General features: G+C 41.7%; 1 protein-coding gene across 9 annotated transcripts in view; it reads left to right on the top strand.

Moving 5' to 3' along the window:
* APC (APC regulator of Wnt signaling pathway) overlaps window positions 1-13,043 on the top strand; it is a 181,129-nt gene that overhangs the window by 108,339 nt on the left and 59,747 nt on the right. For 8 of the 9 annotated variants that reach the window (XM_075932018.2, XM_075932012.2, XM_075932008.2 and 5 more), the window contains 2 exons: window positions 6,997-7,110; window positions 8,733-8,816. In XM_075932018.2, coding sequence (XP_075788133.2) covers window positions 6,997-7,110; window positions 8,733-8,816 — 198 coding nt within the window. The remainder of the gene's footprint in view (window positions 1-6,996; window positions 7,111-8,732; window positions 8,817-13,043) is intronic. The other variant, XM_075932016.2, reaches the window with a different exon arrangement.

Here is a 13,043-nt window from a genome sequence, read left to right as displayed (position 1 = left end):
AAGACCCCAGGGAAAAGGAGACTTCCCTGGTTTTGAAAGCTTAGCTGGAAAAAGAATAATTTTAGGGTGAGTTTGTAATAAGTTTGTACAGAGGTTTTAGTGTTTCATTGCTAAAAGGGGCTTAACTAAATAATTCATTTGGGGTTCTGATCTCATTTGAGGAACAGCATCCCGGGATGCTGGGCCCAAAACAGCATTTTCCTTGGACCAGAAGAGTTTCAGTGTCTGTACTGCTCCTCAGGAGGGGTAGTGATCTCAGCTCTATGCCTTGGCTGGGGGAGACTAGGGAGCTGGCTCAGCAGGAAAGGGTAGGGAGAAGCCACAGAGACCAGGAAGGAGATTGGCAGTGGCCTTGTCAGCACCACGGAAAGCACCCCCAAGGGGTCCACTGTGACCACAGAAGACTCCTTCAGACCAGTGGTCTCCAACCTTTTTACACCCAAGATCACCTTTTAAGTCTCAGAACAGGCAAAGATCTATCGCCCCGCCCCTCCCTTGAAGCCCCGCCCTCTCTATTCCCCTGTCCATCACTTGCTATCCCCAGCCCTTATATACTCTATTAAACAGTTTATTTTTAAATTATGCAATATATAAAATGAAAATCACATGTTTATAGTTATGAAAGAAATGGTCTGTGTTTAATTTATGCTATTTAAATGTCAAATGAAGCATTTACAATTATACGTTTTGTTCTCTGCTATTTTGTAAATCTAAAATCAAATATTGATAATTATATATTTTTTCCTCCAATAACAAAGTCTCAGTGTGACACCTGTGACTGAACAGTATCTGCCAGTGTCTTGAAGTCTGGGTTGTAGTCTGAGATTGCTAGTCGTATACAGTCCATCAGATGGGCATCTGTGAGGCGGGTGCGATACTTGGACTTGATTATCTTTAATTGGGAAAATGCTGTCTCACAGAGGTATGTGGAGCCAAAGTAAGCCTTCACTTTGAAAGCACAAGATGACAGAAGTGGATATTTTTCTCTGTTTACCATTCTCCAAAAATCACTGTCCTTTGCTCTGACTTTCAGCTCAATATCATTTTGCATAGTAATAATCTCCATATTAAGTCCATTGCTTTGTAAATGAAACACCTGATGAAATTTTGTAGCCAAGCCGCGAATGTCTTCTACTTGAAGGAATGGATTTAAGACAAACATGACAATTGGTTCCATCACATCTAATTCCTGAAATCTTCTGTTGAATGCGTCTGCTAATTTCTTCAGGTGTGCACAGAAGTTTTTTGGGTGGAACCATTTTTCTTTCTCATTAATTTTTTCTAGTAGTCTCCCCAAACTTGGGAAGTCATGCAGTGTTTTATTCTCTAATTCGGAGGCCCATAGGCCCAGTTTCAATTTGAATGCATTCACAGCACTGAGCATATGTGCTAAGTCTCTGTCCTTTCCCTGAAGTTCACAGTTCAGCTCATTCAGTTTTGATGTCATATCTGTAAGGAACCCAAAGTCTAGCAACCATGCACTATCTGACAGCTCACTGTACACATCCTTGATTTAAGAAAAGTGTTAATTTCAGGCATCAGCTCTAAAAATCTTTGCAGGACCTTTCCTCGACTTAACCACCTCACATCAGCATGGAGGATTAGTTCACCATAGGCAGCATCCAGTTCGTTGAGTAAGGATTTAAACAGGTGATGCTGAAGGGGTCTTGCTCGAATTGAGTTTACAATCTTAACAACTACTTTCATTATATGAGAGAAGTCCATAACTTTACTTGCTAATAATTGCTGGTGGATTATACAGTGATAATTGACAAAAGAAGGAAAATCAGGATCATTCCTGCAAAATGCAGCAAAGCCCGCATTTGCGTCAAGCATGGCTGGTACTCCATCTGTTGTGATGGAAACCAATTTCTTGATTGGAATGTTTTTCTCAAGCACATACCTTTTGAATGTGTTGTGTATATATCCTCACCTCTTGTTCTCTCTTTAAGGGGCAAAAGGGTGAGAAGATCCTCTTTAATTGTCATATCCTTAAAAACCATACACATAAAAACAATCAGCTGGGCATTGTCGGTCATGTCAATAGATTCATCAAACTGCAGTGAGAAGCATTTGCAGTCCTTTAGGTCCTGCTGTAGTTGCTGAAAGACGTCTTCTGACAAAGATTCCATTCTTCTTGCTACTGTGGAAGCACCAAGTGACATGCCCTGGATCGCTATCATTACTTCTTCTTTGCTTTTAAAATCTTTTAATAAAGAGTCAGCTGCTGCAATCATTGCTTCTTTAATTATTTCGCCATCTGTGAATGATTTCTTATGTTTTGCCAGCAAATGGCAAATACGAAATGATGCTTCAGTGCAGGCCTTGCCTTTTGCTGCTGGTTTAAAAAATAATGACTGTTGAGCTTTCAAAATGGCCTTCAGTTCATTAACTTTCTTTGTACGTAGCATGCTGTTCAAGGGAAAACTATCCTTGAATTTACTATGTACTGTTGTGTGGTGTCGTTCCAAATTGCTCCTTTTACTTAATGATAAACTTTGATGACATATCAAGCATATGCTATTATCTTTTATATTTGTGAACAGAAATTCATTTTCCCATTCCACGTGGAAGTTGTACATTTTTTATTTCTTAGGTGGCCTAGGTTTGCCATTCATGTTTATCGCCAGCCAGGGAGGTAGAGCTAAAATAAAAAGCAAGATAGCACTAAACTACCAAATGTGTGATATTTGTGTTTTGGTACAGTGTGGTGATATTATTGTCATGGACAGACCGAACACAGCTTTTACAGCTGTTTGGATTTAGAATTTAAAATTTTAATGATTTATTTGTGCATGCTAGTCAGTGTGGTCTGCTAGATCTGGAACCCAGCAGGGACAGCTTCACCAGGCCCCAGGCCTTTCATAGGACCCCGCCGGACCCAGTTAGAATCATAGCTGCTGTCAGTGATGGATACACTCAAAACAGCACAGGTCAATAGGAGGGCCTCTCCAGGCTTTACTGTCACTGGGCTGAACGGGACCAGCTACACCTGGCCTGGGAGAGGACAGGGAAAGGAAAAGCAGCAGAGGTTCTATTCTCATTACCAGGCACTGAGGAAAACTCCCCAGAAGGCAGGGCCGTGCAGGTCTATGTCTAAGGAGAGACTGAGGCTCCTAGAATATGGCACAGAGAGGAAGCTGCCTGGCCACTTGGCTGTGGCATTCAGCTGCCCCACTCCACCTGATGGGGTGGCTTCTCCTCTGTCAGCCAATGTGGAACATGGTGCACCTGGGCTGAACACAGTAGCCTCCCCACGAATTGAAATTAAGGGGATTGTTCAAATTTACAAGGGGAGCGGATCAGGACAGAAGAGGGGTGAGACCGTGAGGGTGAAGGTGGGCTGTATGGCATCATAGCTCACAAAACTGCAGGGTGCTGGGGAAATTCAGGGGGATATACACCCCCCATAGGGAGAGGGTTAGGGAAATCCCAGGCTGAGTGCCTTGGCCAGGCAGCTTCCCTTGTGCACCAGCCCACGTGGAGCACGGTGCACCCTGGCTGAGCACCATGGCCAGCTGGCCAAGCAGCTTCCCCTATGCACCAGCCCTCGTGGAGCGTGGTGCACCCTGGCTGAGCGCCATGGCCAGCTGGCCAGGCAGCCGCTTCTGTTCCCGCACGCCCGGCTGCCCTGTGCTCTGCCCGGGAAGTTTGCTCCAGCACAGCTGGAGCTAGGTGCAGCCTCCCTGGGCTGAGCGCAGGACAGCCGGCGGGCGGGAACAGAAGCGGCTGCCCGGCCAGCTGGCCATGGCGCTCAGCCAGGGTGCACCATGCTCCACGAGGGCTGGTGCACAAGGGAAGCTGCCCGGCCAGCTGGAGCGCAGGGCAGCCTCCTCTGGGCTGAACCCACAGCCAGGTGGCTGGGGTTTTTCAGCCCTCCCGACCTCCCACCATTCCTCGCAGCTACTCACCGCTGGTGTTGCTCGGTGAGTAGCTGCTCCTCAAATGAGGAAATCTAATGTAAAGGTACTGCACATGCGCGCAGTTCAGAGAGGGCTCAAGAGCTACTCTTAGAGCCTCTGAGAGCGACCGGTAGATCGCAGTCTACCAGTTGGTGACCACGGCCTTCAGACCAACCACTGCTAACGTTTAGAGGACAAAGGAGATTGTTTACAGTTGGTCATCTAGACACTGAGGGTAATATCCTTGATGGCTTTCATTTGAACATTTAAAACCATAAAGAATTCCATACATCTAACTTTACATAGAAGAGTGATATATACACCAAAATAAGATATACAAACACAGTGGTTTATGACATTAAGATTGATAGGGTTACATGGGGCAATTTGTCCCAACATCCTTGAGTTATGTGTATTTGTGTCCATAAGTCTATTACATAAAGCTTGGGGGAAGGAAATCTGACACACTGTGAAAAAATTATGATGTCCCTACAGGCAAGTAAATAACATATGTATCACATAATAATAGATTACATTGTATAATGGATTAGAAAGGACATTTTAAATGTGGTTATGTAATTATCAATAGAAACTGTATGAATGCCCCAGGGTAAAGAATTTCAACACACTAGAGTTTAGATAAATCTGAGATGCCCTGCAGAAACAAATTGAAGAGAGGCCAAAGTGTATGTGCAGTGTATACGATGGAATGTCAACTTAAACTGGGCAAATATAAAGTTTTGAGATGCACTTTGAGCAAAAAGCTCTTTTTAGTTTTTTATAATCTGTAAATAGGCAGATCATATACCAAGTTCCTGCCCAGTTCAATTTTTTTGAAAAGCAATGTATTCAAATGCTAAAGTCAGGACCTTGGGGATTTCCCACAGAAACATTCACTGCAGGTAGTTAGTGGGACAGAGAACTCTAGGGTCCCTTCATATTGTGGAGGTTGTGGGGTGATTATCCCATCAAGTAGAGTTTGCATCCATTTTCTACCATGCTTAATGCTCTAGGGTTGCACCCAGAAACCAAAGGTTCTGGGGGATCCACCAAAGGCCAGGATGCTGACTCTAGTCACCAGTAGTGCACCCCTTAGAATCCTGATTTACTCTAATCGTGGACATGCAAACCTTTTGTTCCACATACCCATGATCCCTCTTCAAGGATTATTTTCCCTTGTACAGTGTTTCCCAATTTTATTTGGCCACAGAACCCTTTTAAACTCGAAAGAATTTTGCAGAACCCCTAATAACAGTCTTGTATATAGAGCTGAAAAAGTAGACCACAGATAAGTAAAGATAATAATAAACAAATGCTAAACTAGGTCATGAGATCAACATTTAGTTTAATTGCACACATTTAAAAACAAAAATCACATTTAATGTGTACAAAAAATAAAGCTCGAAAACTAATATGTGCTAGTATATTCGTATTCAGTCACCCACATGATCCACGCTCCCTGAGTACGGGTATTTATGGTGGTATATAACAGGCGATAGTATTATTGACTGACTGCACGCTCAGTGCTGAGTAGTGACATCATCGTCTCCACTCTTTGGCTAAGCTGGCATTACACAGGGACACTTATGGTGGCAGACACAAATGAAAATTGTTTTCAATAAAATTCATAAATGCTTAAACATTAATTATTAAAAAATCATAAAATGTTATTATAATGGAATTTTCTCAGTTAACCTTTATTTTCACTTTGCGGAACCCCGGGGTTCCGCGGAACACCATTTGGGAAACACTGCCCTAGTAGAAGGGGTGTTTAAATTGACTTTCTTGAAGGCTTTTATTTTTTGTCTATTAATTTTCAGAAGAACTGCACTTTTAAGTCTACATTAAAATGTTTAAAATTAAACTTGCTTGATGCTTTAGAGATTATACTCTATGGAAGCAGTATTGATTAATGGATTGGTGATTGGTTGATCAATTAGTATAAATTATGAATTAATCTTTTAGAGCACAGTAGTCACCCAATGACTACAGCATTAGGAATATTAGTATCAGTATTATTAGAAGAAGAGAGCATAGAAGCACACAAGAAACCATTGCAATTTTTCACACAGATCCCTTTATCGGTGACTCCGTTAAGCAAATAATCCTACACACTGAAACACAATAGCAGACAGGAAGATAGTGCAAAGTGTTGAGCTCTATCAGCATTATTCTCATTTCCTGGTGTGGGGGACTGGGTCATGGCAGTGATTCTATTACTCCTCATCTTTGTCATAGTTGTCATCATCATCCAAAAAGTAAGTTCTCTTATCCATATTTCCACATCCCACTAATTTAGAGGCACTCCATTTCTCAGTGGCTATCTCCTTAGTTTCCCTTATTCTCATTGACATCTGTGTCAGAAAGTTACCATAGCAACTTGAGATTATTACAAAATCCCCCCCCCCCCCCTCCAAAATGTTACTGTTTGATATTAAGTGGCACATTACAGCCTATTTTCAGGTCTATTGCTTTACAGTTTCTAGAACATCAGCACTTACCTATTTTTTTACTTGTACAAAGTTACCTTTCAGTCAGCTTTTTGCCAACCTGTTTCAGGCCTAAGGCATTGTGTGGCTAAGCTGAATATATTACAGGCCTGTAAGGCCCTGTGTTACAACATCAGTTTATACTTGTATGTCACCTCTAGATACTAAGTCTACTTAATATCTTTTATTCTTGAGGTATGAACTTGATAATCTACTGCATCTAACAATACTGTAGAAGTATCTGCACTAGCAGTGTTTGATGTGTACACTATTTCCCTACTACTTAGAGAGGTAGCAAAAAAAAATCTTTTAGTGGTATGCAGATTTACAAATTTTGGTGTCTGAATCCTCACTTGTGGTGTGGTTTTTTCATCTTGACACATTTTGTTTAGATAACTTATATGATTTACAGGGAAAAAAACTAGCCATTGTATAGTATTATGTATCCTTGTTGATAATCAATACAATTTTATTTTTGGCCCAGTGTTCAGGTTTTGTCTAAATTTATGAAATTCTAGTATGAAATTAATTGTTTTGGATTTGTTCAGGATAGTTTTTTACCGGGACTGGTTTGCTAAAATGTCTTTTCCATGTTTGGATTCCAGTTCTCCTTGCAAACAGACATGACAAGAAGGCAGTTAGAATATGAGGCTAGGCAAATCAGAGCTGCCATGGAAGAACAATTAGGTACTTGTCAGGACATGGAAAAGCGGGCACAGGTAATGTACTTTAAAAAAGAAAACCTAGGTTTTACTTTTATAGTTAAACTGAATAAAATGGGTTATCCTTTTGATTTTATTAAATTGTTGGTGATTGTGTCTTTAAATTGTTTATGAACATAGCAGTGTTGAGTTTGTCCATTTGCAGAACTTTTTAAATATAAAAATGGGAATCAAAACACATATTGGACAGAATCCCTTCTCTCTGCAATAAATGAACAAGTATACTTCTACTGAATTAGTAGAAGATTTAGGAGCAGTTTTGAGAAATTGTTAGGTACAAAATGATCCAAAAGGGAAGTATTTTTGAATCCTGGTTAATGAGTATTAAAACTGAAGTTGTTATAACAGTTATTTTAAATAGCATGTGTCTGAAACATGTTTTTTTCCCTATTTTGGTACACTGTCTTCTTTTACTTTGCATTATTGAGTTTAAAATAAAAATGCTATAAAATGTTGTCACCAAAGAATAGATATAAAGGAATAAGCATTATATCCAGACGAACCAACAAAAATATATTTATACCCATAAATCTACTTGTACCAGCAAAGGATGGTTTTGACTTCATGAATGCTTACATAATTTTGCAAGCAGACCCTTTCACCCATATTTGAAAGCAGAACCCAAAACAGAACAGTGGGGCACTAGAAATGGAAATTATAAATTGCTGATTGCTGATCCAGATTACTATCACTGAGATCCTGATAAATATCCCACAATATTTTACAATTCAGAATAGACATTGGTATAGTATTACCGCCCAAACTGCCTCGCTAATGTATTTCTGCTAGCACCACAGCCACCACCACAGAAGTTGCTCCCAAGAACCCTCAAGGACCTTGACCACATTGTGCTAGGCACTGTACAAAGAAAGGACACTGAAAGGTTTTAGTGTCCTTTAATATCAGATTACTCCTGTTACTCCTGAGTTCTTTTGATGTTTATGTGTAATTTTTTTTTTTGCTTAGTTTCCTATTATCATTACTAAGCACGATCTTTGTATATAACACTTTGATTATGCAGATTGATATATCTGAAGTCAGTTCTCAGTAATGTGGAAATAAATGTGATTGGGCTACCAGAGGAATGTAGTAGTACGTATAGTTTGTCCAAAGAACAACTAATAAGTAAGATATGAAAGTTATTCAATGTTTTACAAGCTGAAACCACTCTGCAAATGTAAATCTCCACAAAATTTCTGTGTAGGATATTTAGTTTTACCCATATTTTACAAACAGAGCACTGAGACAAAGAGGTAAAATAACTTTCTCAAGACTACCCTATCAATGACAAAGAGACGGTTAACATTTTTTGGGGGGGGGGATGGAGAATGGGAGTATATTCTGGTTCATGTCTCTTCATGTCTTGATACTGTGTGTTAGTTTAATATTAGATCCAAATTCGTGTCAGTTGTGGTTAAAAACCCAGCTGACCATTACATTGTGTAAAGTATTTTTACATATGGCTCGTTTCATGGCTATGCTCAGTTACTGAAATAATCATGCTAATTAAGTAGTTCTGTTTTCTAGTCATCAGTTTTTGCCATGAACGTTTTTCACATTCTCCTTTTCTACAGTAAATATTTTTTTAATTATAAAATTGAAAATGTATTCATTTTCAGGTAAGAGTGGCAAGAATTCAGCAAATAGAGAAGGACATACTTCGTATACGACAGCTCTTGCAGTCACAAGCAGCTGAAGCAGAGGTTAGTGAGTGTGTGGCACTTTTTTTTTTTTTGCTTTTGCACAGGTGTGCATACTTAAAACAAAGCAAAAAGTAAACCCTACAGCACTTAATAGAATTAACTGTGTGGTCTAGAATATTTTGGCTCAATAAATTACATGCTATAAATATAATATATCTTGATGTTGGTTCCTCTGCTACAGTCCTCCCCCCCCCCCCCCCGAGTCTTTGCAGGTGAGGAAGAAATATTATGCTTTACAGCTATTCTATTGTCATATTGCTTCAGCCAAGAAAATAGATGCTTCTTGGTTTCTCAGTCATTTTAATCCATGAGAATTCCTGCTATAGTCGTCTATCTTCCTTGGCAGTAAATTTTAATCACATTACTTCAATGTACTTCAAATGAGATGATGCTAGAGATGCACAGAGAGCAGCCTAGGTTACTACTCAACAGGTCTGGTGATACTGATATTTCAGTTAAAAATCCATGCTGAAGAATTCAATAAAGGGACAAAACTGCAATGCCTTTGAAAGGTTTGAACTTAATTTAGAAAATAACTATTGTAGCCAACTGTTTGGTTTAAAGGATTTATCATGTTGTTTTCCTAATATATCTGGCAAGTTGGAGTACAGTAATTCTCTTTCTAAATTTAGAGATCTGATGAGGTGCTGCCTGGTTTGTTAATCTTTTGAGAAATACAGATGGGAAGAGGGTGAATGTTCATCCAGTTTGTGTCAGAAAATACTGATAAACAAATAAAGATAATGGGATTCCTGTGCTCTGATATGCCAACATCTATTATAATGGTCACCAGTAGCCACTGGTTTTGTTAGCACTGTAAAATAGTTTTGTAAACTGGTTTTGTTAGCCCTGTAAAATAGTTTCTATGTCTATTCCACTTTCTGTACTTTGTAACCAAAAACATTCATCACTGGAGCTGAAATTTTCTATAGCTGGCCTGTGTCCAAAATTGATTGGTTTGAGGAGGTTTTTTTGCAAGAAAATTTTCAGCCTTTTTTTTAAACTGAGAGGATTAAAAGCTAACTTTTTCATAATTTAAAATAGTTGTTCTGATTGTTTTTCAGAGAATAATTAACAGAGCCTTGAAATTTGATGTTCTAGGAGGAGCTAAAAGCAATTACTATAATTAAGGCTATGAAACACTTTCCATTGTGAGCCCTCTGTTTACAGTTGCTCATAATGTCACATACCTTAAAATTTTCTATGCTTGCTTAATGCCTTAGACTAACTTTGAGTTTCAATGGCGATATTTCAGTCATTTTTTTCTAGTGGCAAGGGATTTTTGGTGCAAATATGCAGGGGTGTTTTTTAAATTCCCATATATTTTTTCAGTGCTTCCAGCACCTTCTTATTTTGGAACAGGAACTAGAAATTTGACAGGGGTAGTGGTGGGGCAAGGTGTCTCTTGGTGTCCCCATGAATCTCTTCCCAGATTTGGATGACTTGTTAGAAGTTCTGAAAATGACTATTTGCACATGCACAGTAGAGATTGTTACAAGCTTGTTGCTAAAATCTTCAAACATCACTGCATTGGGCATGTTCTACCTCAGAGCAGGTGACAAACTAGGGCCTGTGGACAACATCTGGCCCACCAGACATTTTAATCCAGTCCTTGAGCTCCCACTGGGAAGTAGGGTCTGGGGCTTGCCTTGCTCCATGTGGCTCCTGGAAGCAACAGCATGTGCCCCTTCTGGTCAGCTCCCAGAGAGCTCCGTGTGCTACTTCTGCAAAGCACTGTCCCCTCAGCTTCCACTGGGGGGCAGCACACAGATGTGCCTGGGCTCATCTCCACATAGAAGCTGGCTGGAAGGGGGATATGTCACTGCTTCCTGGAGCTGCTTGAGGAGGTAAGCACAGCCTAGAGCCTACACTCTGGAGACCCACCTCTCCATACCCCAGCTCCCTGCCCCAGCTCTGATCTCCCTCCTGTCCTCTAAACCCCTAGGTCCCAGCCCAGAGTCTCCTCCTGCACCCCAAACCCTCATCCCCAACCCCAGCCCAATGCTGAACCCTCAGCCAGAGCCCTCACTTCCCCCAACCCTCGTATTCTAGCCCTTTGCGCCAGCCAGAAGCTCACTCCTGCACCTTGAACTCATTTCTGGCCCCATCCAAAGCCCTCAGCCCATTCCACATCCCAGTCCCGATTTTTTGTTTTGAGCATTTGTGGCCTTGCCTACAATTTCCATACCTTGATGTGGCCCTCGGCCCAAAAAGTTTGCACACCCCTGATATTTCACTGATCTGTCTTCATGGAAAATGTATTGAGCATTCTCCCAGTCACACTAAATCTCAAGTGTATTATGCACAAAGCCCCAGATATTGATAGGAGAAACGCAGAAGCCACATGGAAAGGTGTACTGAGTGAGAACCCAAGATGAGGCGACAATGTTTTAGTCTCAGCTGTTCCAATAACTAATATTAATTCTGTGCACTTCACAACCTTTATTACTGAGCAAACCTTCATTGTACTACCTTAGGAGTTCAGGCAAGCATCTTTCTTCTATTTTACAAATAATGTTAATTGAGAGACTAGCTCCCTTCTGGCAGAGCTGAAAATACAGGCAATCCCCGGGTTACATGGATCCGACTTACATCAGATCCCTACTTACAAACGGGGTGAGACAACCCCGCACTAGCTGCTTCCCCCCAGCAGACCAGGGAGACGCAAAGCTAGCAGCCGCCCCCTCTCCCTGAACAAATTCATCTGCAATCAGAAATTCTAAATGGTGACATTGAGAGCTATCATACTGCTGCTGAATGAGGGGGACTGGTTCTCAGCCCCTCAACCTTCAGGATGCCTATTTCCATATATCTATCCATTCTTCTCATAGGAGGTTCCTCAGATTCACAGTAGGAAAGAATCATTATAAGTACCGTGTTCTGCCCCTCAGCCTGTCGACCGCACCACACATGTTCTCCAAGATGTTAGCAGTAGTAAACCCATTCTTGAGACATCAAGAGGTCATCATATTTGCCTATTTACATGATGGTCTAATCAAAGGTACTTCTCATAACAAACGTTAACTATGACAAACATCACTCAGGATTTGTTGTACTGCCTTGGCCTCCTAATAAATCTCTAAAAATTTAGTCTAGAACCTATCTGGATGACAGAATTCATCGGGGCATGATTGGATTCCATCAGAGCCAGGGCCACCCTTTCCATCCACTAGTTTAATACACTACACAACCTCATCAACACAATGCTACACACCCCCTTCTGGAACGTTCGTGCATGCGTTCTAATTCTAGGGCACATAGCAGCCACCACATATGTTTGCAAGACTACATATGAATGGCTTACAGCAGTGGTCCCCATCGCGGCGCCCGCTGGGGCATTTATGTGCGCCCGCCTAGTGACCAGGGCCGGACAGAGCCATTCTTGCGCCCCAGGTGCCCGGTGCATGCGTGGCCCCCACCCTGGATGCGTGGTGCATGTGCAGCCCTGGGCGCACCGCGCATGCGCGGTGTCGCCCCCAGGTGCGCGGCCCCGCCCCCGGGCGCCCAGCAACCCCAAAAGGTTGGGGACCACTGGCTTAGAGGCATGGCTAACAACAGTGTACATTCCCAGTCAATGCAGTCTAAGCAAATGAGTGATGCTTCCCCCGTTAGAATTCTCCTCTCTCTGATGGTGCAATCTTCTCGGCAAAATACCCTTTCAGCAGTGAGATCCATCCTACATGATAACTACCAGCACATCCCTCACAGGCAGGGATGCTTATTGCAGTCACCAGGCAGTCCAGAGCAGGTAGCCATATCATGAGACCAGCCTGCATATCAACATGCTGGAGCTCAGAGTGGTTCTCAATGCCTATCTCCATTTCTGTCCGATTCATGGCAAAATCATTTGTGTCCTCATGGACAACACACCCTTCATGTTCTATATCAACCAAGAGGCGGGTGCCTGCTCAATGTTGTTGTGTGCCAAAGTGATCAGGTTTTGGAACGGGTGCATAACAAATGACATAACGCTAAGAGTGATGTACCTAACCAGGCCATTGAACATCATAGCAGATACTCTGAGCTGACATTTTTTGGAACAACTCGAATGGGTGCTCAACCCCATGATTCTCCACAGCATATTCCATCAGTAGGGGTTCCCAATAATAGTTCTCTTTGCTACCAGAGCCAGCTGCAAATGCCCATACTTCTGCTCCAAGGTGGGTGAGGACAGGAGCACTCTGAGAGATGCCTCTCTCCTACCATGGACAGCTCCACTTCTATACT

This window comes from Pelodiscus sinensis, chromosome 6 (genome assembly GCF_052426305.1).
Source record: "Pelodiscus sinensis isolate ZL-2025 chromosome 6, ASM5242630v1, whole genome shotgun sequence".
NCBI classification, from domain to species: Eukaryota; Metazoa; Chordata; order Testudines; family Trionychidae; genus Pelodiscus; species Pelodiscus sinensis.
Note: the sequence above shows the minus strand (reverse complement) of the source record. Positions and strands in the feature narration are given on the sequence as shown.